The 27,779-nt window shown below is 37.7% G+C and overlaps 3 protein-coding genes across 4 annotated transcripts in view; 2 read left to right on the top strand and 1 right to left on the bottom strand.

The window, feature by feature from the left end:
* The window catches only part of itpkb (inositol-trisphosphate 3-kinase B), a 31,701-nt gene extending 26,158 nt beyond the window's left edge, over positions 1-5,543 (bottom strand). The window contains exons 1-2 of one of the 2 annotated variants that reach the window (XM_077220915.1): positions 5,240-5,543; positions 1,881-3,129 (exon numbers count right to left, since the gene is read on the bottom strand). In XM_077220915.1, the coding sequence (XP_077077030.1) occupies positions 1,881-2,942 (1,062 nt within the window). In that variant the 5' untranslated portion in view covers positions 2,943-3,129; positions 5,240-5,543. The remainder of the gene's footprint in view (positions 1-1,880; positions 3,130-5,239) is intronic. The other variant, XM_077220916.1, reaches the window with a different exon arrangement.
* LOC143729596 (uncharacterized) overlaps positions 1-27,779 on the top strand; it is a 700,608-nt gene that overhangs the window by 114,318 nt on the left and 558,511 nt on the right. The window lies entirely within an intron of this gene.
* Positions 8,089-27,779, top strand: part of coq8aa (coenzyme Q8A, genome duplicate a) — a 32,154-nt gene continuing 12,463 nt past the window's right edge. The window contains exons 1-6 of the mRNA XM_077220251.1: positions 8,089-8,225; positions 12,677-12,862; positions 16,412-16,750; positions 18,889-18,955; positions 23,417-23,491; positions 25,333-25,458. Coding sequence (XP_077076366.1) covers positions 12,698-12,862; positions 16,412-16,750; positions 18,889-18,955; positions 23,417-23,491; positions 25,333-25,458 — 772 coding nt within the window. The 5' untranslated portion in view covers positions 8,089-8,225; positions 12,677-12,697. The remainder of the gene's footprint in view (positions 8,226-12,676; positions 12,863-16,411; positions 16,751-18,888; positions 18,956-23,416; positions 23,492-25,332; positions 25,459-27,779) is intronic.

The raw sequence follows: 27,779 nt of genomic DNA, 5'->3' as shown, positions 1-27,779 counted from the left end.
AATCTGACCAGTTAAGTGAGCAATAAAAAGCTAATATTTATTGACTGCTCCCTGAATCCCAACCTTTTCTAGTACGTCTGCCCTCCGAAACCAAAGCCATTCCATTGTAAATGCACATGTCCGGGAAAAGCAAAGATTCCATCGCAGAAGTTCAAGGTTATCAAGTAATCTCGCCCTTGTGATCACTGTGAATAGTTAAACAATCTTTTATGACTGCTATCATTCCTCAGGATGCCACAATAGGATGTTTGCTCTCCTCCACTGTGTGTTTACAAAAAATAGACGTCACATAAAAGGCACCTACGGCATAGATCCTGTGTGGCGAGCAGAGACACATTATTCTACAACTTAGTGTGAGGCTGGAGGACTGTGTGACATCCATGTCTAAACAATGAGCTCCTCTGTAACAGCACGCTGGCTGCAGGGTCTCTTGATGCGAATGCAAACGCAACATGTCTATATAGGCGGGCCCACACATTCTCATGAGGGCAAACATGTCGCAGAGACAAGCGCAACCCCACAGAGAATGCGTCACACATGTCACTTCTACAGGACATGATTGTATAAGCTAATGATTTTTTTTTTTATAGATGCTAATGCAGCTGATTATCAGGTCTCCATGTTTCAATTACTTATAATGAATGTTTTGCTTGAAAAGCTAATACAAATTCTGGTAACACTTTATTTTACAGTGTCCTTGTTACATATGTTACATGTAATTACCATAGTAATAACAGTAAATTATGCCTAATTACATGCAATTAACCCTCAACAAAATCCCAATCCTACCCTAACTCTATAGTAAGTACATGTAGTTAATTAATATTACACTGTACTTAAATATTTAATTACACTGTAACAATGACACCTTAAAATAAAGTGTAACCAAAATTCTTAACATACTGTTAAATATTTATTCCCATGTAACCACTTAATTTAATGACAAATCATAAATAAAACTGATTAAGATATCATGGAATAGTTGCTGTCACCAACTTTACATGTACACCACTATTTGTTCCTCACTCTGTTTTGTATTTTGTTTAAAGGGCGGCCAACTAAAGTCAGAGAAAAAAGTCCATCTGACAGCAGGACACAGAAGTACCTTTGTATGTGAGAATGTCAACAGCTACTCTGGGTGAATACAGACGAGCACTGAACAAGAAAGTGCAAGGACAGTGTACTTGCACTGGAGGAAGTTGAGAATACACAAGATGAATTGTGTATCTGTATCTCCTCAAGGTAAAATCTATGCCCCTGAAATCATTTCTGCCAATAACATAAATTGCAGACATTTTAAAAGCAATTGTGTTTGAATCTGACCATAGCAATAATTTCATACACATGAGCTTATGAAGCATTTTGTAAGCTATATTTGATGCCCCGAATTAAAAACCCATCAAACCACTGTCTTGCAGGATCAGAGTGCTTGAATTAAAAGTGTGTTGCTTGTGTTATTAAGTGTGTTGCTCAATACATATAAAAGGCTGTTGTGGTCATGTGGAACCAGGTTCAGGTCCCGGTCCTCTCTGACTTGTTTTCTGACTTCCTGTAAACTCCCAGAAAAAAATATGCAAAAACTGTACCTTTAGGGGTACGACAGCCTGTCATCAGGGAAGTACCCGTAAAGGGAGAACTTTATACCTTAATTACCCCTTAAAGGATCATAGTAGTACTTTAAGGGTACATACTTACTACTCTAAGGTACTAATATGGACCTTTTAGGGGTAGAAAGATACAAAGTTTTCTCTTTAAGGGTACTGGGTTTGTTGAACCCTTAAAGGTTTAATTTCTATACACATTTTTTGACAGTGTACTCCACTATCCTGTCTATTAAAGCCAACAAATGAAATAAAAAAGGACATCATAGGTTGACTTACCGCTTTCTGTTGTGTCTGCAGGAAAGCTGGGGACCGCTCTGTGTCACTGGAGATGTCGTCCTCTGATTCCTCCCAGGACGAGGAGAATCCCGTTGAGGAGGCAGAAGAAGAGGAAAGCTTTCTCACGGTTCTGTTAGTTTGAGGACTAACCTGAGGCTCCGTGCCCTCCCCACTGACATCCATGCCGTGGTCCGTAATAATGACAGCAGGGATGGAGCCCAGCTCTGGACTGACCCAGTCAGACTCTGCCTGAGTTTCTGCTGGCTCAGCTCCCGGCTTTGTCAAACATGACTCGGTCCAAGATGCTGAGCTTTCGTTGGCCTCTGGTGAAGTCCTGGAGTGATTGTCGGTAAGGCTGTCAGCTTCGCTCTTAATTCCTGCTGATGTGCTCTCAAGTGGGCCGCCCTCTTCTGTATTTGGGTCAGCCCTGTCCTTCTCCTCACTGCTGACCTGCAGCCCCTCCTCCATGCAGGAGAAGCGCTTTCCATTTTGCAGTTCTTTGGGGATCCCTGTTGAGTGATACGTGTTCTGTGTTGCAAGTGTTTCCTCTGGATCAAAGCAGAGGTTGGCGAGTTGGACAGGGACAAAGTTCGGGGGAGTTTTCCTGGAAATTCGTGGGCTTCGTTGAGCCTCTATGCTGTGAGTCTGAGCAGATATTTGGGCCTCAAACAGATCCACCTTCTTGTTCACCTCCACATTCTGCAGTTCCTTGCCGCGCTCAAGTTGCTGAGCGACACGTCGTTCTTCGTTCTCCTGTTCTTCCTCTTGGCCGGACCCACTGAGTCTGCGCACACGACTTCCCACATGCACGCCCAGTGATTCTGGCCGTCGGCATGGTGAAACTGCCCTTTGACAACTGGAACCGGTACCTGTTGGGAAGACAAAGGATTTGCCTGCAGACCCAGGGCTCAGGCTTCCTGGGCTATAGCTGCCCCCCAGTACCGGGCTAAATGTAGAACGACTGGGCACTGGGAGCACAGGCCTTCCTGTTCGAGGGCTGCTCTTATTGGTCAGGTTGTTGGGGTTCATCATTATCAGGCTGTTCAGAGCATAAGCTGCCATAGTGGCAGGCTGACTCTGTCCGTTTTTGCTCCCATTTAGGTCTATTCATCCAAGGTCCACTGGCCTTTGGAGCCAACCATTGTTAGGAGGGACCGAAGGAAAGCTGACACGCAGAATAAAATACAATCTCTGAATCCTTTCCTCATTCATATATTATGTCCACTTCTGGTTCATCCTTAGCAGAGGGCTGAAAAGAAGCACAAAAGATTTTTAAATAGCAAATATCAAGCGTTAATTTTTTGTGTACCAATGTGCAAAAAAACTGAATTTAATGGTTGATTTAACAAGAAAGAATGCCTGAATAAATAAAATAAATATGCGAGAAAAGCAAAAGTGCCTTGGGCTGATTATTGTGGTCACTCTCTTCATATTCATTTGCATGAAACACTTCTGCTGAAATGCAGATAAAAAAATGTCTCATGTGAATGCTTTGTTAGATTTTTAGAATTATGTTGGTTTTGATTGCTATCAAGATGTTTCCATTGGCCTCTGTGGTAAGACCTTGGCATACTAAAATTTTTTTTGCTTGTCTTTCTGTCTAATACTCTTTATTTATTTGTCTGAGTAATCTTTACTAAATCACACTGCTTATTCAGTAAGGGAGTCATATTATGAATATGAACCCATAGTTCTAAGTATGTTCGCCAAAATACTTCTTTCCATTTGTAGAAATATAAACAGAGCAGATCAAATACTGGAAACACTTACTACTAAAAGACACGGTCAACATAACCTTTTATGTCTTCAATGGAAAAAAGAATGACTGAGGCTGTAATACAATACAACTTCATGTAAAAATAATATTCCACATACCATAACCCTCATATAACATTTAGTTTGTCTTGCCAGTCTATAAACGAAAAGAAAATGGTGCACTGCACATTAATTCTGAAATACCAAAAAAGTGCCCGTGTCTAGTACCTTGTGAGGCCTCAACCCCGCTGATGCTAAACATCTGAGGATCTTCAGAAAAAACAGTCTGTGAGGTATCAATTAGCTGCTTCCATTTATATCAAAAGCTATGACATGGGATAAAAGATTTGTTTAACTTGTGCACTGAAATTTAATTACCTCATTGGCTGAGGCAAATTATTTCATAATGAACCAGAACAATCTCCAGCAAGTTTTCCAAGTGGGACTAATTATTTTTGCAGTTGAGGCAAATGATCCGAGGATCAACACACTGAAGAAAGAAGCAAAATATATTTGTATAGAAACGGTTTGGTTGCAAATATATAATTTTCCTAAACACTATGTCAAGATCCTCACCTTCCAACAACTAAATGCGAATTAAAACATCCACCTATGAATTCGGTTGTTCGATTGAATAGTGATGTCTTTCGCATAGTCAAGATTAACTTCACATGCTTTGACTAAGAAGTTAGATAGGATGGACATATTGTGCTCTGCATTTTAACCCAAGGGGAGAGGTCAAGTTTGGAATGCACCTCCTCTCTCTCTGAACCCAACCACCACCCTTTTAAGTGATTTTAACGGTCTATTATGCTCTGACATTTCAAATGCATCTTAAGGCATCCCACGTCACTGGTGAAACACTAGTGTGTTTCAAAGCAAGTGTGATGTCTACAATTATCACAGGGCATCATAAAGCTGCAGAGTGCTAATATGAACTAAAATGACTCAAAGAAAATTACTCTCGTGAGGCTCAACAAGAGCCCTTCACTGAACTGCCTACTCTTTGGCATTCACTGAATTTGAATGAGCTGGAAAACACGTGGTGACTCTTATGAACTCAGTAGAAGAAGCTTTTGCCACATTCTTATTCCAAGAATTTTTTTATTCCATTGGGATTATTAACTAATTTATAAAACGCGCGTGAATAATAGGCACATTAATGCGTAGTGAACTAGTGAAGGATACAAATAAAACTTAATCACGTGCATTGCAAAGGTGGAAAATATTACTATGCATTCACGCCCTACATTGATTGAGTGTATTCTGGACAGTTCGGACGTATATTTAGCCTATATAATACAGAATATTTAAAATGTTTTCAGAACAGCGGTGCCGATAACATAAACGTTCTATTGTCATCACTACTGGAGATTTCTCAGCAACCCCTTAACGAACTCCGAATTGAAAATGCTTAAACCTACATTAGTACAGTGCCATAAACTGAACTAAACAGATCTCTGCTCTCTCTACACACTTCATGAAGCCAGATAGTTGAGTCTGGCTGTTTAAATCTCCTTCATGTAGACGTTTCTAAAAAAATAAATAAAATAAAAAAGTGAACTTTTACAGAATGCAACACCAAAGTCGGATGCTTAGCCTACCTACAAGTCTCCTCGTTGCAGACGCTGATGTTGAAATTGTCCCAGAAGCGCGTATTCGCGAATTCGGGACACGTAGCAGAATAATAACTTGAGCTGCTCCACTGCTGCTACATTCCAGGAGTTCTTTGACCAATTTAAATCAATGTATCTGCGTTACTGTGTATCGCGCGAGCGGTTCGACACCTCGCGTCAGAGCCGTATGTTTGTTTAATGTACAAAAGGCAGGAAGGAAGTTAAAATGACAGTGAGTCTGAATTCAACGGAACAGGCAGAGCCTCCGCGAGCTCTTTCACACGTTCAGCGCAAGGGGAAGAAGAACAAGACTTGATGTCTAAGACTTCAGAGCTCTAGTTGAGTTATTGCTTTATTTATTAGGGCTGCTGAACATATTGATGTTTGTGTGTTTGGATGGTTTCTAGCGTTGTTTACACGTATTTTACAAATATGCCAGTCAATAGTTTGGAACCACTTGACGGAATGTCACTTGACTTGAGGCTTAGCCTATTAGTTCAATAAACATCAGTAGCCTATAGTAGTTAAATAAACATAATATATAGGGTACTATATTATTAGGCTACTATTTCGGGACACGTAGCAGACAGTTTTAAATTAATAAATGACATTTATAACTTTCTGCTAAAACTTAAAAATCCCACAACAACCAAATATTCAGAATTGCAGTTGACTGTCATCGTTTTTGCAGGATTTGTTTCTTAATTTATTACATTTAGCCATATTCCATCCAGGATATATTTGCATCCTTGCTGTTAAGCATTATAGTCATTTGTGCTGATACTATATCATATAGGCTACTATATAGGCTACTATAGAATATTGTTATTAAGTGTTACTCATTAATTCATTTGACAACCAGTTGTAGTTTGAATGACTTACCAACAAGTAGAAAAAAGGATCTTAGTAGCTCAGTGGAACTATCTTCTTGGATGTATGGTTATGAAAAGCATAAAAAACATGCATAGACTCTGTCAAAGGTCAAAAATGCAGATGTCAAGTTCATCATATATAGTTCACCCACCACAACAATTCATACTACTGCTCCCAATATACAGTATGTCTCCCAATACATTGTTCTGATTTTCTTTCTTTCTCTCTTATGCACTGATGACCAGCCCCATCAAACAAAGGAAATTGTGTCATATGCACAAGTAAAATGGATGGAAAATATAATGCTTCAGTGGCCACTCTGATTTGAATGAGACGGGTTTGCTGATAGGTGGTATGAAAATTAATTTTCCATCCTCAATGTTGGAGACGGGGTGCATGACCATGTTCAGCAATAACATTCCTTTCTTCAAAGTATAGAGCTGTCTCTGAGATCTTTCGAAGTTTCAGGATATGTGTGGGCCCTCCAGCCAATCTAATTCATTTCCACCAACATTTCCCTATCAACTGCAGCGACTATAAAGTCATGTCCGTGCAATCGTAGAGCTCATATATGTGCATGCATTTCAAATGAGTTAGCAAGAAATCAGCCACATTCAACTAAATAACCTTTAAGACAAAGTTGAGAAGTTGCACAATGATGTTCTTGCATTAAAACATGTTTGTTAAAATTGCTTGAGAATCTTTGAGTATTGCATTGGTTGATGATTCAACCTTGCAGAAGCAGAAGTTAAGAAATAAAGCTTCACATACCTACTTATTATGAATGTGTTGCACCAATGCACCAATGTTTGTTTTTCATAATTTCTTGTATTCTTACTAAATGTGTCAAGTTACAGCTTACTGTATGTCAACATCATGTACAGCATGTTTGATTACGTTTAGGTTTGATTAAGTATAGCCTAGAGTCCAGCTTTATCCAATAAAGCAAGACCTCTTCAACACAGGCCAAACAGCCACAATATAAGCAACATGGAACAGTAGACTAAACTAGGGATAAAACTCAGATGAGTTTTACCATGTTATTGTTTATAGATCAAATTGTCTTCGTTAAATTAAATAAGGAAATAAACCAGTAAAAGTTCATAATTAACTTCTAATAATGAGGTAACTACTCTCAAATCACAGAATCATTATATAAAGACACGTATTCCACCTAGTGGTACAACACAGGAAATGCACCAATATTTTCAATGAATAATATAATATCATTTAATATAATTATACTTAAGAGAGACAACATTTTAAAATGTACTCACAAATACTCACAGGATGGGTTATAGTTCTCTGTCAGGCAGTATATATATGTTTTAGGCTGTTATTTAATTATGGATTTTTCTGTTGACGAAACACGGCAAAAATAGGCTACCTTTTGTAAGAAGTTTAAGTAGACAAAAAACTCCAGACAGAGCTGTGGAAAATTATAAGTAACCAGGGAGCTTTATACAGCTTTTTACAGCGGATGCCACTGAAAACACGACAAGTTTATTATATCCCTCACAGCCTCGTTTTCATACCTGTCATCGCGCTGCTGTGGCTGGGGCTTTTGAACCACTAGAGGGCAGTAAAATATCAAGCATGTGCATGATGTTGTTTTAAAATTGAATTTTGCGTAATTTTAATATTATGATTTGTCAAAAACTGCAGTAGGAATCAATTTAATGTGATGCAACTGCTCATGGATTAATAATAAGACGACTAATTTATTATATTCCTAAAGTATTGCTACTGAAGCACATAAAGCACTAATTTAGTATTGCATAGTATTGCGGTTATATTTTCAAGACGTTCTTTGTAATGAGAGTTTAATATAAAATGTTTGTTCTTTGTCAGCATATAAAGGGTCAACCTTCGCTGACTGAAGAAGAAAAGAACCAATAAAATCGCAGATAAAGTTTCCGATCACTGCTCTCTAACTGCGTCGCGTCTACTGAGTAGCCAATAGCAGGCGACTGGGGGAGGGGCCAAACAGCTCTGACAAACACACTTGAGAAGGGTAAACAGATATCACCTCATGGACGCAGATTCATCATACACAGAGACCTGGGCACTGAAAACAGACACGCATTTGTCAATTCTGGGGGTAAGTACCAATGCATCCATTTCTTAGGCTGAATAAACTTATATGAATGCATTTAAGTCGGTGAAAATGAAAATCACCCATGTAAAGAGCGCAATTTTTTTTAAGTAACGTGTGCTTTAGATTGCTGGCTAACAGACGAGCAAAACACGTGTCGTGGTACCATACTTTAATCTGGATTCGAATTGTGTTTAATACTTGTATACTGTTATATTTCTGTGCATACGGGTTGGTAAGGTTGCACGTACATTGCGCATGTGTTTTGGTTCTGTCTACGTGGTCCTGGGAACATTATATAGTGCTATTTTAATAACCCTTTAACCAAATAACTCTACGTAATATTCTATAGTCTATTCGTTACGCTGTTGATTGGTTTGCAGAACTCTTGTCAAAGCACAAGGCCTGTTCGTTCACACTACACTTGAACTCCTCTAGGATTGCTGGTGTTATGTGCCAGAAATCTTGCAAAACAGTAAGGGTTGGCACACACAGGTAACGTTAGAGATGTATGCATGATCTGTTTTGTTTGGAAAACACACTATCAAAACAAAAAATCAGTTAATGCCTTTGCAGTGAGGTCATCTTTAAAATAAGATACATTTAATCTAAAAGAAATAGTATATATCTTTATTATAATTATGTTTATTTTATTAGCCTATTTGTAAACTGTTGTTGTATATTTGTACAGTAAAAACAAAATGCATTTAAAACACTTTTGCCAGTGGGGTACAATATAAATGATATGCAATGAATTAATATATACTTTAACTTGAATGACTGTACTGAAGGGCACAATATGGCTCGTTTTGATTTTGCGTTATCGCTTCACTTCAAATGCAACTGATGTATCAGTCAGATGCCAGGTAAGTCATAAAATGCATCCTATGATTTTTATCTTGCACAAATCTTCGTACACAAATTTGCTTATCTTACACAAAATCATCACAATTTGTGCATTTATGCACTATTCTTTGCCGTTTTGTAGTATACATGATGTGAATAGTGTGTTAAAACTAAAAATTCCAAAAATAACAAAAGTGCACTTTAAAGACCGGGATAATGCACTTATTAATTAACTGAAAAACTGAAGTGTGGAATATTGGACACTTCATGCACTCAACTTTCGCAGATTTAATTACGTAGCGGAGGGGGAGGGTCTATCAGAGTCTATTTAATGACAAATAACCTTATAAAATTCATAAGTTAATTTGGGACGCAACTTTTAACTTAGATGACCTGACGCACTAATATGGCTCGTTTTGAGTTTGCATTATTGGTTCACTGCAACTAATGCATCACTCAGTTGGCAGTTAAATCACAAAATACAATTTTTGAGAAATTCAACTGCATAATTTGTTCATTTATATATTTTAATGTATATTAAGACAGTATTTTATATATGTTTATTGTTGCATTTTAGTAGATATCAATGCATTATTTTATTTTTGTAACGTTTTGTATTGATGTAATGATATATTCATACATTTATGTATAGTTATCAGCCATAATTGTCAACAATCCTTTTAGCATATTAGTAACTAATAACCACGTGTCACAGTTTTTGATTCAGTAACTCCCACCTGGCCTCCTGCAAACAGAAAGAAAAGGGTGTTTCCCCTAACTAACTCTCTGATTGGCTGTGAATTTGGGTTTACTCTTGGTTATTTCCCCTCAAAGCTTATTTCACAGACTGTCATCAAGTTCCCTTTCTATGTGACGCATCAGCTGTCGATGGCCTAGCATTGCACAGTGCCTTAAGAAAGGGTGTTCAAAAATGGCAGACATTTGTTATTTGTTTAATGGTTATGACACCACAGTGTGTGTGATTTAAGAGTGTATTAAGAGGTCTGTCCTGTTTCAGGGAGTAGCCATTGTTTTAGCTGTAAAGAAAATAAAAGGGCATTGAAAGAGATATGAAATGGGATATGATTTTCTGACACTTTCTTTGAAGAACTTTATGCATAGTCATCTATGTTTGTACGAGTCTTATTTTTTGTTTTATTCCTACATTTTATATCTACTAAACTATATTTCAACCATTGTTAATCTCTTAAAACATAGTAATATAATTTTTGAGGACACCTACAAAAAATAATTACCAAGTAGGCCTGTGTGTGTGTGTATACAGTAGACAACATTTATTGATCCCCTTCAAAAATTGACTTCTGTATGTGTATATATACCGGTATATACACAATGCTTAGCATAAGTGAACACGCCCATGCTAAAGTTGACTAAAAAGAGAAATAAAAAATCATCTTTTGGAAATTGATCTTAATGTCTTAATTAAAAAAATGAGGAAAAATCCAACCTTTAAGGACACCAATTTTCTTTGTGAATGAATAATGTATCGTACGTAAATAAATAAATGTTCTTCCTTAAAATACAGGTTGCATAAGTCAGGACACCCCTATGTTAAATTCCCATAGAGACAGGCAGATTTTTATTTTTAAAGGCCAGTTGTTTCATGGATCCAGGATACTATGCATCCTGATAAAGTTCCCTTGGCCTTTGGAATTAAAATCTCCCACATCATCACACACCCGTCACCACCTAGAGATTGGCATGGTGTTATTTCGGTTAGCCTAATATCTGGTTTGATTTGCATTGAGAGATGATCTTATGGAAAGTGCCCCTTGCCAATAATGTTACAAAAGTTTTGTTTAGAATAATGCTGTTCTTTAAAACTTCAAAACTGTTTTCAACATTGATAATAAAAATAAATGTTTCTTTGAGGAGCAGATCAGCATATTAGAATTCTTTCTGAAGGATCATGTGACACTGAAGACTGGAGTAATGATGCAGAAAATCCAGTTGTGCAATAAATTCCACTTTAAAATATCAAAATAGAATATTATTTTCATTTTTAATAATATTTTGCCATATTTATACTGTATTTTCAATCAAATGAATGCATCATTGGTGAGCATAAGCAACATGTTCCTCAGTTAACCAACTGAGAGTTTATTGTTTGCAGCAAGCATTGTCAGTTTGACATGCTAAATGTCTCAATTGCAAATATGCAGATATGTCCAGGCATGTGCAACCTTACTCATGTGTAACAGTTCAGACTCCAGTAAGAATGCTGCTGTATTGCCAGACCACACCTAGAGGAAAAATCACTTGTGTCTTGTTTATCGTGACTTGCTGTATATTGCAATTGTTAATCATAAACGACGTAGAAAGACTAAAGCAAACATCATGATGCTGCAAGCCGCCTCTCTATTGAGTTATCAATGTGTTAGTAGGGTTAAATTTAAAATCATGTGCGTTACGCATTTCCAGACCGTCTTTGAAATAAAAGCAGAATAATTCCTTCCTTATTTCCTTGTGTCATATCTTCCTGTTGGCTATTGAGGGATGATCACATTGTAGAATTAATTCTGCGACACAAATTAAATTCTGTCCTATTTTCATATGAGGTGTTTATATCCTGATGGGTTGCTCAAGGTCTGTTTGAGAGAACCTTTACTTCAGGAAAGAGGCCAAGTTTAAAGCCCTTTTATTTACAGGATAGTCAGGCTCTCATCCAACCCCTCCCCTCAGTTAAGCTTATTTGTGTCTGCGCTCTGAAGAGTTTACTGGTGCAAAACCGCTTATTTTCCAAGTTGCTGGGTAAGTAAAGAGCATTTTATAGTGGCGAGCTGGCAGAATATAAAAAAAACCGTTCATCATGAAGTTTTACAGTAGTGCTTGGGCTGAATCACAGGGTCATAGCTGCTCATATTCTTCTTGTGATTGACTTCGTCTCTGCAGCCACTTTGTAAGACAGTTAGTCATTGGCTAAAGGTTTTGAGACTTGTGTCATCGTGAAAACGTTTAACCTTTGATAGAGCTGCCAAGAACGGTGATAACAGCTGTTTTCCTGATGCCCCATGATGACACTCCGGTGTTGATTTAAAGCCATTATGTTTACATATTACAGTCTCCATACAAAAAATATCTCCTGCCAACCACCTATGTTGGTTTGGTGTACACTAACAATAAATATATACACTCTTCCATTCAAAAGTTTGAGGTTGGTAAGATTTTTTGTTTTTGAAAATTCTCCTACCATGGCTGTATTTATTTGTTAAAAAAAATTGTGAAATAAGTTAAAAGAGCTGTTTTCTATACTAATATATTTTAAGATGTAATTTATTCCTGTGATGTCAAAGCTGCATTTTTCAGTCTCCAGTGTCACATGATTCTTCAGAAATCATTCTAAAATGCTGATTTGCTGCTCAAGAAACATTTCTTATTATCAATGTTTATATTAATCAATGTAATTTATGTATTAGCCTATATAAATTTAGTAACATGGCCAATGTTATTATATTTGTTTTATTTATATTTGTTTTATTTTCATTTTAAACTACTTAAACCATATTAGTGTGACAGATTTCCACAATGATTGTTTGCTTAAAAACGGTTGAGGCTGAGGCTATTGAATCACTTCCTTCTCTCTGGTACAGAAGGTGTAAAGAGGAACCATCATGGCAGGCGACATGTTGTTGCTGATGAGGGGTTTAGCCAAGCTCAGCCAGGCCGTGATCGAGACCCAGGCCAGCTCTTTGCGCATCGGAGGGGTCCAAGCTGTGAGCCACAGCATGCAAATGACGGCTGAAGAGGGCATGAGCATGGCCATGCAGAAGATCCAGGTGGGTTTCCACTATAAAAGATATTAGTTTTCATTATAAGATGGAACGTTCTGGGTTTGAATTTGATTGGATGAGCCATGTTTGATGTCGTTGTAAAATGGGCAGTGTACGTACTTGCACCTGTGACCATGCATCAGTTACATTTCTATATTAATTATTATGCAATTGAGGCAAGTTGCTACAGACCATTGCAAATGAAGACAGTTTATTGCTTCTGAAGTTTTTGAATAATAATAATAATCAAATTAATATAAATTATTTACACTACCGTTCAATGTTAGAGGTCAAGATTTTATTAAAAGCATTTTATAATGCATTTAATTGATCAGGCATTTAAAGTGTTACAAAAAAAATTGGGTGTGTCTCAATCAAGTTTCTAGTTCAGTAGTCAGGGCACTGATTAGGGAGTCAGCCATTTTAAGGGCTGTCAAAATTGCGAAAACAATCCAGTGCACTGAAACATTCGCTCCCTAAAAAATCCTACAATTGGCTGTGAAAACCAAGGGGGTTCATCAGCCGGAAACTGAAGCCTTGCGGGAGCCGCCATTGTAGCAGAACTTCACCTGCTGTTAGCATTTCATTGACTCCCATTCATTTTGGCGTCACTTTGACAGCAAATAACTTTACATCTGAGGCGTCCAAAGACTTCATTTGTCCATTATTTATTTTTAAAGAAACACGACAATGTATAAAAGGCTCTATTACTTTATATCTTACGTTATGGCCCGTAGAAGCCATTTTTTAAAAATAGGCTAACGATTGTGTCATAACCACGCGACTCTGTGTCGCACTTTAGAGAAATTACCGTATAGACAGGAGGAGAAGCTCGCAGGCAATCTTTTTCTGACTATGAGGCAAACGGGGGGACATAGAGGCATAAAGTCAAGGGAGAAGCCCATAGATAGAGAATCCATAAAAGCAACGGGACAAAATATTTCACCAATGTTTTTGAGGAATTAGGTGATTCAGATATGGCTTGCCACAGCTACTAGAAGATTTACAACTGTCAGACTGTCGTGACGCTCAGTTTGAGCCTGCGCAGTCGCTCAGCCATTAGGCAGGAAGTGCAATAATCGGGCTTCAGTCTTCTCCGTTGAAATCAATGGGGTCGCTGTGTCCATTTCTTTTACTGTCTATGGTGACACAACCAGCAGCATCTATGCTCACTGTGTTCCTCTGACGGACTCTCTGAAGCGCTAAACATAAATCATGTGAGCCAAATCACTACACATATTGACATGCGATAGATACAAAATACAAACCAATATTTAATTATATTTCAGCATAAACAAACATACATTGCTAGACAGGCTATGAACATAATCTAGCTAACATTTATAAATTGATTTACAGCTGAAATGTTGCACGTATATGTAACAAGCAAAAGTATGTATCATAATGTTCTTTAAATAACATGAACAAGTAATGTCAAAGATATCAGTTCTTCTGTTGATCATAAATACCAGTGGTGATGTTGTTCAATGAGGACGTTGTCATGTCGCCAGAAATAAAGCCATCAGTGTCCCAATGTGCAGTGAGCCACGGTCCTTACTAGGGGTGGCACGATCCGCCTTTTTTGCCTCCGATACCGATTCCGATACCTGGGATTCAGTATTGGCCGATACAGAGTACCGATCCAATACTAAAATAATAATTTTAAAAAACAGTGCCGAATTACCTAATAAACTGTATCTGTATGCCTCACTTTGGGGAAGAGACTGTGATTATTCTTTTGTGAAAGACATCAAGCTTGACTTAAAACATTATTTTCCTAACTTTGTAAAACAATATATGGACAAAATATATACTATATAATTAAAATACATTTATTTTTTATTTTTAAGCTTTTAAATGAATCCGCAACATATGATAGATAAGACAGAACAACTAAGGCTCACAGCGCGCAGCGCTTCGCATTGAAAAGTTCAAATCACAATGGGAAGATTATATATATATATATATGAAAAAAAAATATATAATTTATTTATTCAATATTTAGAGCATTTTAACAGTTTTAAATTTCAGTTACTGTGTGTGTGAAGAACAACTATATCGCTCTCTACTCAGTGTTGTGATCTAACAGACACCCGGGAGAAAGTAACATGTGAAACTCCAGCAAGATAAAGTCCTTTTATGCAAAACAGAACAATAGAAAAAACAATAGACCTTTATCTACAGATCCACAGTATAATAAAAGGAACATTGAATCATCTTGGAGAGAGTTTCATGGTGTTGACTGTCGTACCCGAGCGCGACGCGCTGTTTGAGTGCCGAATGGAGAATGACTGACAGCCGCCGCGGAGGGAAGCACTTAGGTGAACTTTAATTTAACAACTTAAATCTGTATCTCACATTAAACTGTATGGAATGGCTTCAGAAAACTTGGAATATAGTGCACGAAAACATTATGGTGCCTTATAATGTTTTTGTGCCTTTTGTGTTGTATAACAATAACATGCGCACAATATCGGATTTGGATGGTCTCGTCTGGCCGATATCCGATTCGACAAAAATTGGCAGTATCGGAGCAATACCCATACAGAGTGTCAGATCGGCGAACCCCTAGTCCTTACTGTCCTTACCAGAGCCTGACTTCATGTACACAATATACTGATTCACAACAAAGGGAGCTGATTGAGACGCAGCCTCTATTTCAAATAAATGCTCCTCTTTTGAGCTTTTCTATTTATCTGAGAAGCATGTATCATAATCTCCACAAACTGTTTTCATCATTAATAATAATAGGTAATGTTTCTTGAGCACCGAATCAGCATATTAGAATGATTTCTGAAGGATCATGTGACACTGAAATTTGAATTGTTATAACATTTCACAATAGTGTTTATTTATTTATTTTGCTGTAAATGCAGACCCCGACATTTTGAACGGTAGCATATATCATTTATTATAACAACAATGATTTTTTTTGCAATAATAACAACACAATATATATTATTATTATTATTATCATCATCATCATCATCATTGTTATTATAATTGATTGAACATTGGTAGCCTTTTTATATTGTTTTTAGAAAATAGCAGAAGCAGCAATAAGCCAGCCATGTGACTCGTGGTAATATAGTTATGTGTATCTGTTATTTCTTCATTGATAGCTGTATGGCTTTGTGTAATCCGAAGCGCTCTATTATGGTGTTTGGTTGCACCTCTGTTGTTCTCGGGTTTCTATTCTCCACAGCACATCTAGGGTATAATAACTCCAACAATACGATTATGCAAATGAAATTTAGGCCTACCTGGAGATTGGATTACAGCCTGGGTTTCCAGAGCATAGGAGAGCAGGGTGTGCGGCCAAGATATTTGTGCTATCAAAGCCACTTGAACTGATTGTGCATTTCATAGTGCTTTGAAAGTTCCTTATCAGAAAAGCATTCCTCATCTCTTATTATAAAATGTATTACATTGTGTCTAACAACACCCTTTAGTCATGACTATATTCATAATTTAGCATTAACTTAATTTAATTTATTTCAGCTGTGGGAAAGCACATGAAATAACCGAATGATGTTCATCTACTTTATTTTTTAGGAGTTCACAGGCGGCCAGCAGAGCGTTTCTGATTTCAGCACAGACGTGGACTCCAAGTATGACTTCACATCTTCAGAGGAGAACTTTGAGAGTGCAGCACATGGAGGATTGGACAGTGATTCAGTTTTCCGGGACGCTAACGCAGGTGCTGCTAGCACATACAGCCAGGCCACAGGGAAGTCAAAGCTGTTCGAAGGCTACAAGGACCCAACCAGCCAGTTCACCGGACAGACGCGGTCGTATCACCAGGATCACTCTTCAGTGGGAGGCATTACAGCTGAGGACATTGAGAAAGCCAGGCAGGCAAAAAGAGACGGCTCCAAACCACATAAACAAATGGTACAGGCGACCTTTTCCAATCCCTCATCACCCTTAAGTAACTAGCCATTTGTCCCACCTATATATTTCATACCTTACAGAGGATAATAATAGTTGCTATGCAATTTGTTTGTTCCCCTGAAGTTAGAAGTTGGTTGCAGATATAGACACCTAGGCCAAAAACATTAATAACTTCATTGGATTTTGTTGAAGGCCCAATGAAATGTTGTGATCAGTGCAGTTTGCTGCAAAAAGAACAAAACTATTTGGCTGGACGTTTCAGTGGGCTCATCCCTTTTTTCATTCCTACATTAAAATCTTACTATCAATTGCTTGTTTGGGAAAGCAAGCTAACAAGAACAGACTAAAATCAACAGCACCATTTTTAAAATATTTTGCGTTAAGAACGTTAAAATCAGGGCTTGACAATATGGCCCCTGGGGCCAGCATGAACGATGCTCGTGACAGCTGGCAGAACAGTCACTTACCCGATCTGGCCAGTGCTGCATTGTCAAGGCTTTTTCATTTGCACGTGTTTTTAAGTCCTGCCAATCTAAATATCAATCACAAGAAGACGCGAAAGAGAATTCTGTACTCTAAGGCCCCATCCACCCACACTACTGCGTTTTAGTTTAGAAACGGAGAATTAAAACGAATACGATCTCCGTCCACACCAATGTTTCAGCTGCGTAGTAGAATTGATCTCTGTCCACATTAAAACGACTGAAAACGTGGATCACGTGACCATTCACCTACACTGGGCATGCGCGTGCTGGTGTAAACAGGAATCGGATTGACTAACGTTATTCCTCAGATTTCGCTGAGGTTGATAAGTGCCGATCTGGACATTCAAAAGTTTTTGCACCATTCCTCAGGAACCACAACTTCATTGATAAAATGATCCCACCATGCGCTGGTTCTTCCCGGCTTAACCCAAAACCGGCGCTCCATGTACGGTCGATTCCGCCGCAGCACACGGGAATTGTCACTGATCGCTCGAATAATAGCTTGCCTCCGGCGCATGTAGGCAGTTATAGCATTGCAAAATGCAGAATTGACTTGCACTAGCGTAACTGGTAGTCCAGGCTGTTATTGTATGTTTTCTTCCGTTGTATGACCCAATCAGAGAGCCGAGCGTGAGCCTCTGCGTCATCGTTTCTAAAGTCCTCCGTTTTGACCCGTCTTCACTAAAAACGCCCTCCGGAGATTCAAAATGCAAAACGGGGTCGGCAGCGTTTCTAAGCTTCTCTGTTTTAGGTCTTCGTTTTTGCCGTTTTAGTCTGGACGGGAGGAGCAAACGTAGCAAAAGGTCTCCGTTTCTAAACTGTAACGTTGTAGTGTGGATGGGGCCTAAGTGTGTGCCGAGAAAGCCGCATCTCAGACAGCGTGAAAATCATTTATTTTACGTCGTCTTGTGCTTGAATGGACATATTCTCAAAGAATCGCGTCAAAATGAACGTATTGGCGAGTATCCTCGTAAACAGTCAGTTACGTAAAACGTTAAATAAAACACATGTGTAACACTATATTGGATCCAGGCATTTGCGACTGCAGTCTTCTAGAACTGGTGCTGTCAGTGTTTTTAATGTTAATCAAAATACAAAGGACAATAAAAAATATTTACTGCTCTTAACTAAATAACTTTTGTAACTTTAATAAGGATTAATCTTATTTTAATTTATACAGCGAAGACTATGCAGTGTTATTTTACATTTGTTTACAGTTTTCAATGTAATCAAACAGAAAACTACTGTTAGACCAACCTGAAAAATTTCATTTTTATGTTTGTTCTATTGTATTTATTTGTGCTGGTGCTCGTAATTTGATTATTTGTTCTTATTGTATAATTGACTGTTTACTTGTCTACAAACAGTATTTGGAAATTATAAGTTAGGCTAGTAGTTTTTGTCATAATCGTATTTATTAAGTTGTCAGGGATTTTAAAAAAAACAATAGCTAGGCCTGTTTTATTTAATTTATTTATTACTTTTTTGTGGTGTGGCTAGTGAAAATTGTGGCAGGGCCAATAGAAAAAATCCTTAGCATTGAGCCCTGAAAATCCTAAATTTTGTGTGTCCAGTAGTTTTAAAAAGGATATTTGTTATTGGAAGCACATAACATAATTACATACTTTAAATGCCTGCTCTTTCCCGCTGTAGCTTAGTGAAAGAGCGAGAGAGCGGAAGGTACCGGTCACGCGGCTGGGGAGACTAGCGAATTTTGGAGGTAAGGTCATTGAAAATATTTTTTATGCATGTATACACTTACCTTTCAAAACTTTTCAACACTCTTGAAAAATCTGTTTAAATGATGATGTACATTCTCTTGAGATTCAGTAGCCTATAAAATGGCGTTTTATTATACGTGATTGCCTCATGTGGGCAGACAGATTATTGCCAGTTGAATATTTTACACTTGCTAATTCTCCTGTTACTGGACTCTCTCTATTGAGAAATAAATGAAGCATGGATGAAAGTAATTGGGGCATTTCTACAATGCCCATGGTAACTGAAAACCTTTGCTTTTGCATGGTGCATCCAATCCAGCCAGTGGATACCACTTCAAATGTGCTATTTTGCACTGTGCTGCCACCAAATCTATTGAATATATTAGTACTGTACATGTTATCTAATGCATCATTACTTAAGGTTATGGATTCTTAAGGCCATTTTTTGGATTGGAATATTTGCCTTTCCTGGTTGCTGTCCTTTCTGGCATTGTTATTTGTACTCTGATCTAATGCCTTATTAAATTAGCTGCTTCTCTATCCTCATACAACATGTGAGAGCCAGATTGAGGGCTCAAGGATAATCTGCATGTTGAACAGTAATATCATAGACTGCGACTGCCACTGAATTGGATTATGAGACAGAGCTTAACCGGTCTGGGAATGTGCATCACCTGTTTCCCCTAAGATAGAGCTTCCCATTCTGCTCTGGCGGTGTGTAACTTTACACGCTTTTGTTTTGTTGTTTAAATGACAGTGTACTGGTTATTTCTTAGAGGACTAGTGCTGAATACAGTTACAGGGAGTGAATGGCTAGATATAGTTGAGGGTTTGAGCGAAAAGTGCTGTCACATGGGAAAATGAAAGGCTAGTGGTTATAGTAGCTCCCTGTCTCTGGTTCGCTTTAAGCTTGGTTTCCACTGACGTACACTAATTGAGACGTTAAAACATGCATCTACTATCATCTGCTGTTGTTGTGTGTGCATGCTGGGTGATATGTTTGAGTGTCTGTTATCAGATTGAACTCTTATCTACCACCGTTGCAAGGAAACATCTTCAATTTGTTTGTTCCCCTGAAGTTAGAAGTTGGTTGCAGATATAGACACCTAGGCCAAAAACATTAATAACTTCATTAGATTTTGTTGAAGGCCCAATTAAATGTTTTGATCAGTGCAGTTTGCTGCAAAAAGAACAAAACAATTTGGCTGGACGTTTCAGTGGGCTCATCCCTTTTTTCATTCCTACATTAAATCTTACTATCAATTGCTTGTTTGGGAAAGCAAGCTAACAAGAACAGACTAAAATCAACAGCACCATTTTTAAAATATTTTGCGTTAAGAACGTTAAAATCAGGGCTTGACAATATGGCCCCTGGGGCCAGCATGAACGATGCTCGGGACAGCTGGCAGAACAGTCACTTACCCGATCTGGCCAGTGCTGCATTGTCAAGGCTTTTTCATTTGCACGTGTTTTTAAGTCCTGCCAATCTAAATATCAATCACAAGAAGACGCGAAAGAGAATTCTGTACTCTAAGGCCCCATCCATCCACACTACTGCGTTTTAGTTTAGAAACGGAGAATTAAAACGAATACGATCTCCGTCCACACCAACGTTTCAGCTGCGTAGTAGAATTGATCTCTGTCCACATTAAAACGACTGAAAACGTGGATCACGTGACCATTCACCTACACTGGCCATGCGCGTGCTGGTGTAAACAGGAAACGGATTGACTAACGTTATTCCTCAGATTTCGCTGAGGTTGATAAGTGCCGATCTGGACATTCGAAAGTTTTCGCACCATTCCTCAGGAACCACAACTTCATTGATAAAATGATCCCACCATGCGCTGGTTCTTCCCGGCTTAACCCAAAACCGGCGCCACATGTACGGTCGATTCCGCCGCAGCACACGGGAATTGTCACTGATCGCTCGAATAATAGCTTGCCTCCGGCGCATGTAGGCTGTTATTGAAATTCATATTACAGAATTTAAGGTATTTTGTAACTCTTACTGACAGTAGATCACTTAGAGGAAACATTGTTTGTGTTGTGAATTATGTTGTTGTCACAGTTGAATTAGTTTTAAGTGATGTGCGTCTGACCTCTGTCCTCACCTTGACCTCACTCCTGGAAATGAGCTATCCAGTTCAAACTGTTTTCTGGCTCCCTTCCTCTAGCTCTCGTTGGATAGTTGAAGATAGTGATTAATTGCATCCAAGAATAGTATCCGTCACTTTGGCAGGCTTTCGTGTGGTTGCGTTCTTCATCTCGATTTTAGTGACTGTAGATGTCCCTTAAATCAGTGCCCTAACAACTGTTTTTAAGCAGCATGTTCATTTTGGTGTTTATGTTCAGAAGCATACCTCTCTGTTTTTGTAAAATGAGACGTACGCCCCTAGTGTCCTTGGTCATGCTATCAGGCTATCTGTGAGCGATCTAAACCACTCTGCCATCGTGGAAAAGATTGTGCTTTGACGAGATGTGCAAATATTACTCTGATGTTTATGAATTTCAAGTAATTAACTAACCGTTCAAAAGTTTGGGGTGGGTACGATTTTTATTGTGTTTAAAAGAAGTCTCTTATGCTCACCAAGGTTGTATTTATTTGATCACAAATACAGTAAAACCAGTAAAATTAACCAGCTATAATATTATCAAAGGGCTATTTTTATATATTTTAAAATGTAATTTATTCCTGTGATGGCAAAGCTGAGTTTTCAGCATTATTACTCCAGTCTTCAGTGTCACATGATTCTTCAGAAATCATTCTACTGAATGTTGATCAAGAAACATTTCTTATTATTATCAGTTGTGTTTTTGTGGAAACCATGATGGATTAAAAAAAAGCCAAGTCTTTTCTGTAACTTTCACCAATTGAAGGCATCCTTTGTGAATGAAAGTATTAATAAAAATAAAAAAGTAGGCTACTTTCCCCAAACTTTTTAATAGTTTTACCCTGTACTTGTTTTTGATTGCAAAAAAATTCTGAATTGTGTAGTCACATGGATTAGTCTGTAGACTGTATGTGCACAATGGAATGCAAATGTTAAGTGTTTAAAAAGAGCAAATGTAGTATAATACATCTGATGTTGCAGTGTTTGAGTACCCTGGCGTGGCCCCTTGTGTTTTCCTCGAGTCCTTAAACTCCTGCAGGCATAAAGAGACATAAAAACAGGAACCTGCTTAATCATCAACCTAGAACTTCCCCAGCAGGCTTGATGAAAAACTTAACCAGGATAAGAATCGGCATCAAAATGTGTTTCTGAAATGTGTTAAGATTCCTAGTATTAAAAGAATACATATATAGACAACTCTATAAATGTTATTCTGTACTGAAGAATATTTATTTATAGATAGATAGATATTTAAAAAAGTCAGTACAAGCAGTACTGAAAATCCAGTATGTGTATGGAATTATTGACTCTTCGATAGGCGAGCGCTATTGCTCTGTTTGCTTTAACTAGACTGCATGTATAATAATATACGCATAATAACATTTATAGAGTTGTCTGTTCTAAAGTGCTCCTAAATTAGTCTCAGAAGTGTGTGTGTGTGTGTGTGTGTGTGTGTGTGTGTGTGTGTGTGTGTGTGTGTGTGTGTGTGTGTTATGCGCGCGTGTGTGTGTGTGTGTATTCTTGCCAGCTTACACTGAGGCGTTTAGTTTCAGTGCTTGATTTACAACCGACTTGAAGTTCTGGCTTGATTTACCCGTGCTAATTTTTTTTTTTTTTAATCAGGAGGGTTGCATAATCCAAAAATTACATAACTATTGAAGAATATTACACCAAAACTCGTTATTCATTCTCAGCTCTACCACAGAAAAAGTGCTGACCACATTGGTTTGGAAATGCTATTTCTGATGTTTCCTTTTTGTCAGGTTCACATTATACAGCATCAGTGTTAGTGTGTGTATTTTTCTTAAAGCAAATCAAAAGACAGATGTAAATACAGCTCTTTTTGTTCAGGGTGGAAGTGCTGCTTTGAGGTGTGAGATAATGACTGTCTCAGTATATTTATCTTCTGTTAATTTATGGAACATTTTTTCTTCTTTTTTATCATGAATGTAGTCTTTTGAGACTAATTGCTTAAAGTCAGCTTGAAACTGAAGTTGTGTGTCTCTTCCCTATTGTGACTTATATCCAAGTGAAACGGCTTCTTGATCAACAAGAAATGTAGGGCAGGACTTGATTTTTTTTCCGTCGTGAATTGATTGGATGGTTTTGTTTTGCTATGGCTGTGATGTCATGTGAGTGACAGGTTGTCCCCCCTAGTGCCAGTAAACACGTCATCAGAAATAAGAAGAGGTGTTGCTGCAAGAGGGAGGGGAATTTATTTTGATTAAAGATTACAAGGGCTCAAAAAAAATGTGCACGGATAAATAATTTATAATGATGCAATATTTCATAAAAACCAAGAATTGTCCATTTTGATGTCATGGTGTCCTTTATAATCTCTTGCAGGTCTTGCTGTGGGTTTGGGAATTGGAGCTTTGGCCGAAGTAGCAAAGAAAAGCCTAAGATCAGAGGAGAAGAATGGTAAGACAATTCTATTCAATTCTACTAGATCTTTACTGATACAGTTTGGATCAGGACAATGCATTCATAATTATTAGTCTGTTTTATTGAAAGTGACTTACTAATCAGGCATAGCTGGTGACAGGTGATACATCGCATGCAGTCAGAGTTTTTTGTCTGTTTTTGGACTTTAAACCATTTCATTATCAGAGAGATAGTGAGTGAGGAGACAGGAAAGAATAGGAGATTGTGGGTATTTAAACTGTTACCCACACATAAACACGTGTGCACTACTCACCACAACCCACAATAGCCTAGATCATAATCAATCTGCAAAATTCGTAGAAATGAAAAAATCTTTCCTTCAAAAAAGCAGTACTAAAAATCTAGTGTGTGTATGGAATTATTTACTCTTAGACAGCTGAGCGTTATTGCTCTTTTGACTGTCTGTGTTTGCTTTAACTAGACTATAAATGTTATTATGCGTATATTATTACATATTCAGAGTTGTCTGTTCTAAAGTGCTCCTAAATTAGTCTCAGAGGCACTTTAATGTAGAGAAAAGCCATTTTTGCAGCACAGACCATACAATATTTATATGCATCTGTGTAATTGTTATGAAAAATCGCCAGTATATTATTGAAATGTATGCTGTTCTTAAAAGTTTATCCCTCATTATTAAAATGTTTAACTTCGTTCACCACTTGTGATTGTCAGTATGTGCACTCCTCCCATCATCCAGGATCTCTCAGCTCAACTTGAAGTCTTCTTACGCCACAGAAAGAGCTTTAGTCAGACATACACACACGCTGCAATTGTTGTTCTGCCATGTTTAAAGGCAGTATGAAACGTGAATTCGCAGAACATCATCATTGTGAATTTGTAGAGCTTTTTTATGTTTAATGAAAGATTATGAATGCAAACTTTTATTTTATTTTATTATACATATTTGCATCTGGCAAACACATTTATCCAGAGAGACTTGCATTGAATTCAAGGTACATATTTTATTTTTTTAATGCATTCCTTTGGTCGAACCCTAATCTTGAATATTGGGTTACAAACATTGCATTTTTTTAACTGCTTATTTAGTTTGGTGTTTGGATCTACACCCTCATCTTTTGACTCCATAGGCATTATCAGCTCAAAGTGTCATTGAAATTGCATTATGTCAGTCTGGCTGCATATTAGAACTAGAAACCGAATCAGAATGCACTTTATTTGAAGGAATCTCTAAGTACTTGCAAACATACAGTATAAAACACAATAAAATGGAGATAAATAATTAAATATGTATTGTATTTAAAGATAATTAAAGAAAAAACAACATAATATACATCTATAAAAATTAAATGAGTAAGAAAAATTGAAGGGGGAAAAGGAATGTACATATAGAGGGCATATGTACAGATGTACATATTAAATAAGTACTATATACCACTGTATAAATATAAATGTGTATTTACACGATTTGTTATTGCCTAATGTCTTGGTTGCGAACTGAGAAAATGTGCAAATGTGTTCTATGGACAGCGGCCTGTAACTATATCTTATCTATGTAGATGCTGGATAATTATTACCTTTGACCTCATCACATCCAGGAATAGCTCTAATGTCCTCACAGAGATCATGGAGACTCTGATCTAATAGTTTGTGGGTGTTTGTTTACATGAACAAATGGTTCTCAGCAGCACAGATTATCTTTGTTTCAAATGGCACATACAGTGGTTGTCTGAGACATGTGGACCTCTCTCTATAAAAAGGTGTCTTTTTGACCCATTAGGCATTACTGTGCTCAGTTTTCTTGTTTTTTAAGATGTATTTGCTGTTGAAAATGTTAACAGACTTGTAATTTCACATAGGTGATAAGAAAGCAGTTCTGGACCAAAGCCCCTTCCTTTCGGAGGCCAACGCGGAGCGTATCGTCAGGACACTGTGTAAAGTGCGTGGGGCGGCCCTCAAGCTCGGTCAGATGCTCAGTATCCAGGGTAAGAGAATGCTGTTTCAGAATCAGAAAGAGCTTTATTGCCAAGTGTGCTTGCACACACAAGGAATTTGTTTTGGCCTCCTTTTGTTTGTATAACAAGCTGCCACATTAAGGTCACTCGTTAAAGATTTGTTAGGACCAATAAGGCGTCCTCCATGACTGACAAGAGCTCATAACCTGCGGCTGATTCCTGTTTTAAGTCATGGCCGCTCTCAAGTTAGGCTGGTATGTGATCTTGGCCTGTCTCGGTTTTAAAGCCTGGTGATGTGAGTGACTGGGAACCGCTTACGGAAAGGTGCAGAGAAATTGGAGATGCAGATTATTTCCTCTCTGATATGCAAACGTCTAAAGATAAAATAACCTAAGATAAACTTACTGCGTTATTTTCCACACAGCGGTGGCAAATGGATGCTAACTGACAGTTTGAGGTCCTCGTACACTACCAGTTTAGACATACTTGAATGAGTTTATAGTTGTCATGATCATAAACTATCTTCTAACCAGTTGAGACATAACAAGATAACAGCGACAAGCTATCCACACTCAAATGTGAAAATTACTTATTTTTTGTTAATAAATGAAATAATTTTAGTTAAAGTTTCGTAACTGTTTGTTTCTCAACTGCCAATGTTTGAGTTATGGTTAAATGTGTGAATGTGCCAAAGCATTAATTTCTTAATAAGCAAATCAGCGTATTAGAATGATTTCAGAAGGATCATTTGACACTATAGACTGATGTAATGATGCTGAAAATTCAGCCTTGCCATCACTGGAATAAATTACATTTTAAAATATAATGTAATATTTCACAATAATAATATTTATCACTGTCTTTCCTGTATTCTTGATCAAATAAATGCAGCCTTGATGAGCATAGGTGACTTCTTTCAAAAACATTATAAACAAAACAAAACTGATCCCAAACGTTGGAACCGTTTGCTTTCCTGTTCATGACTCTTAAAAAGTTGCCTGTCGTTTCCTCACGCCCTGGAATCCACTCCTGCCTGTATTGACAAGCTGCTCAAACATTGTCTAAGTTCTTCTGACACACAAATGTGCCTCTTCTCTGTGCAAATATTTTGATTATTTCTGGTAGGCGTGTGAGGTCATTCCGAACCCCCCCCCCCCGCTCTGTGTGTGCATTAACGTGTGTTGGAGAGCCAGAACGAAAGAATCTGTGTCACCCGCTCAAGAAGGCAGCGCATAGATCAATGCTGCACAGCTCCCTGCATGACATTTCCAAACCACTGCTCATGCACTGGCTTCATGCACCGTGTCATTTTCATCAAGATAGGCAGGATTTTGTAAGCTGCAGATCGCACGGCCGGCAGTGAAGGACAGCGACAGCACTGGCATCGGCGACGCTCAAAATAAGCCCGCAGCTATGCCAGAAACGTGACCTTTACGCTACACTTCAGGAAGTTCTGAGAGGACTGGCACACACAATCGCCCGTCATGACTAAACTGTTGTGTACAGGGTCTGTCTTTACAGCTGGAATGGAGAGAGTCCTCTAATGTTTTTAGGACAATAAAAATGTCCGTATTATCAAATGTGGAAAAAAGAAATGCATTACCTTTCAAAAGTTTGCAGACAGAAAGCTGTTTTTTTGGAAAGAAATTAATACTTTTATTCAGAAAGAACATAATAAATTAATTTAAAAGTGACCATAAAGAAGTTTTATAATGTTACGGAATATTTCTATTTCTATTGAACTTTCTATTCATCAAAGAATCCTTAAAAAAATGATCATAGTTTCCACAGAAATATTAAGGGGAAACTGTTTTCAACATTGATCACAAGAAATGTTTCTTGAGCAGCAAATCATCATATTAGAATGATTTCTGAAGGATCATGTGACACTGGAGTTATGATGCTAAAATTCTGCTTTGCCAGCACAGGAGTTGCATCATGAAATATAATCTAAAATAGAAAACGGTTATTTTAAACTGTAATAATATGTCACAATATTGTGTACAGGATCTGTTTCTACAGCTGGAGTGGAGAGAGACCTCTACTTTAAAAAAAAAAAAACATAGTAATAAAACATTAATGGATGTTACTGCAAAATAAACCCAGACAGGGTGGCCATCAAACTGAAGGCGTTTATTTGTGCAATAATGACCACTGGATTGTACCTTTATACTGCTTATTATATGGTTGCTTACCAAATAAATTAACAAATGTGCATGGCATATTGTTTTGAGGTGAAGTTAGTTTATTATGTTGACAATGCAGTATTACGATAGACACACAACGGTGCAAGAATTTGCTTGGTTTAGACAAAGTTCAATTATGTATGTATTTTGGGGAATACAAAAATA

Source organism: Siphateles boraxobius, unplaced genomic scaffold (genome assembly GCF_051911475.1).
Source record: "Siphateles boraxobius isolate OS27281-9 unplaced genomic scaffold, OSU_SipBor_1 8, whole genome shotgun sequence".
NCBI lineage: Eukaryota > Metazoa > Chordata > Actinopteri > Cypriniformes > Leuciscidae > Siphateles > Siphateles boraxobius.
The sequence above is the reverse complement of the archived record's forward strand: the minus strand, read 5'-3'. Positions and strand labels throughout refer to the sequence as shown.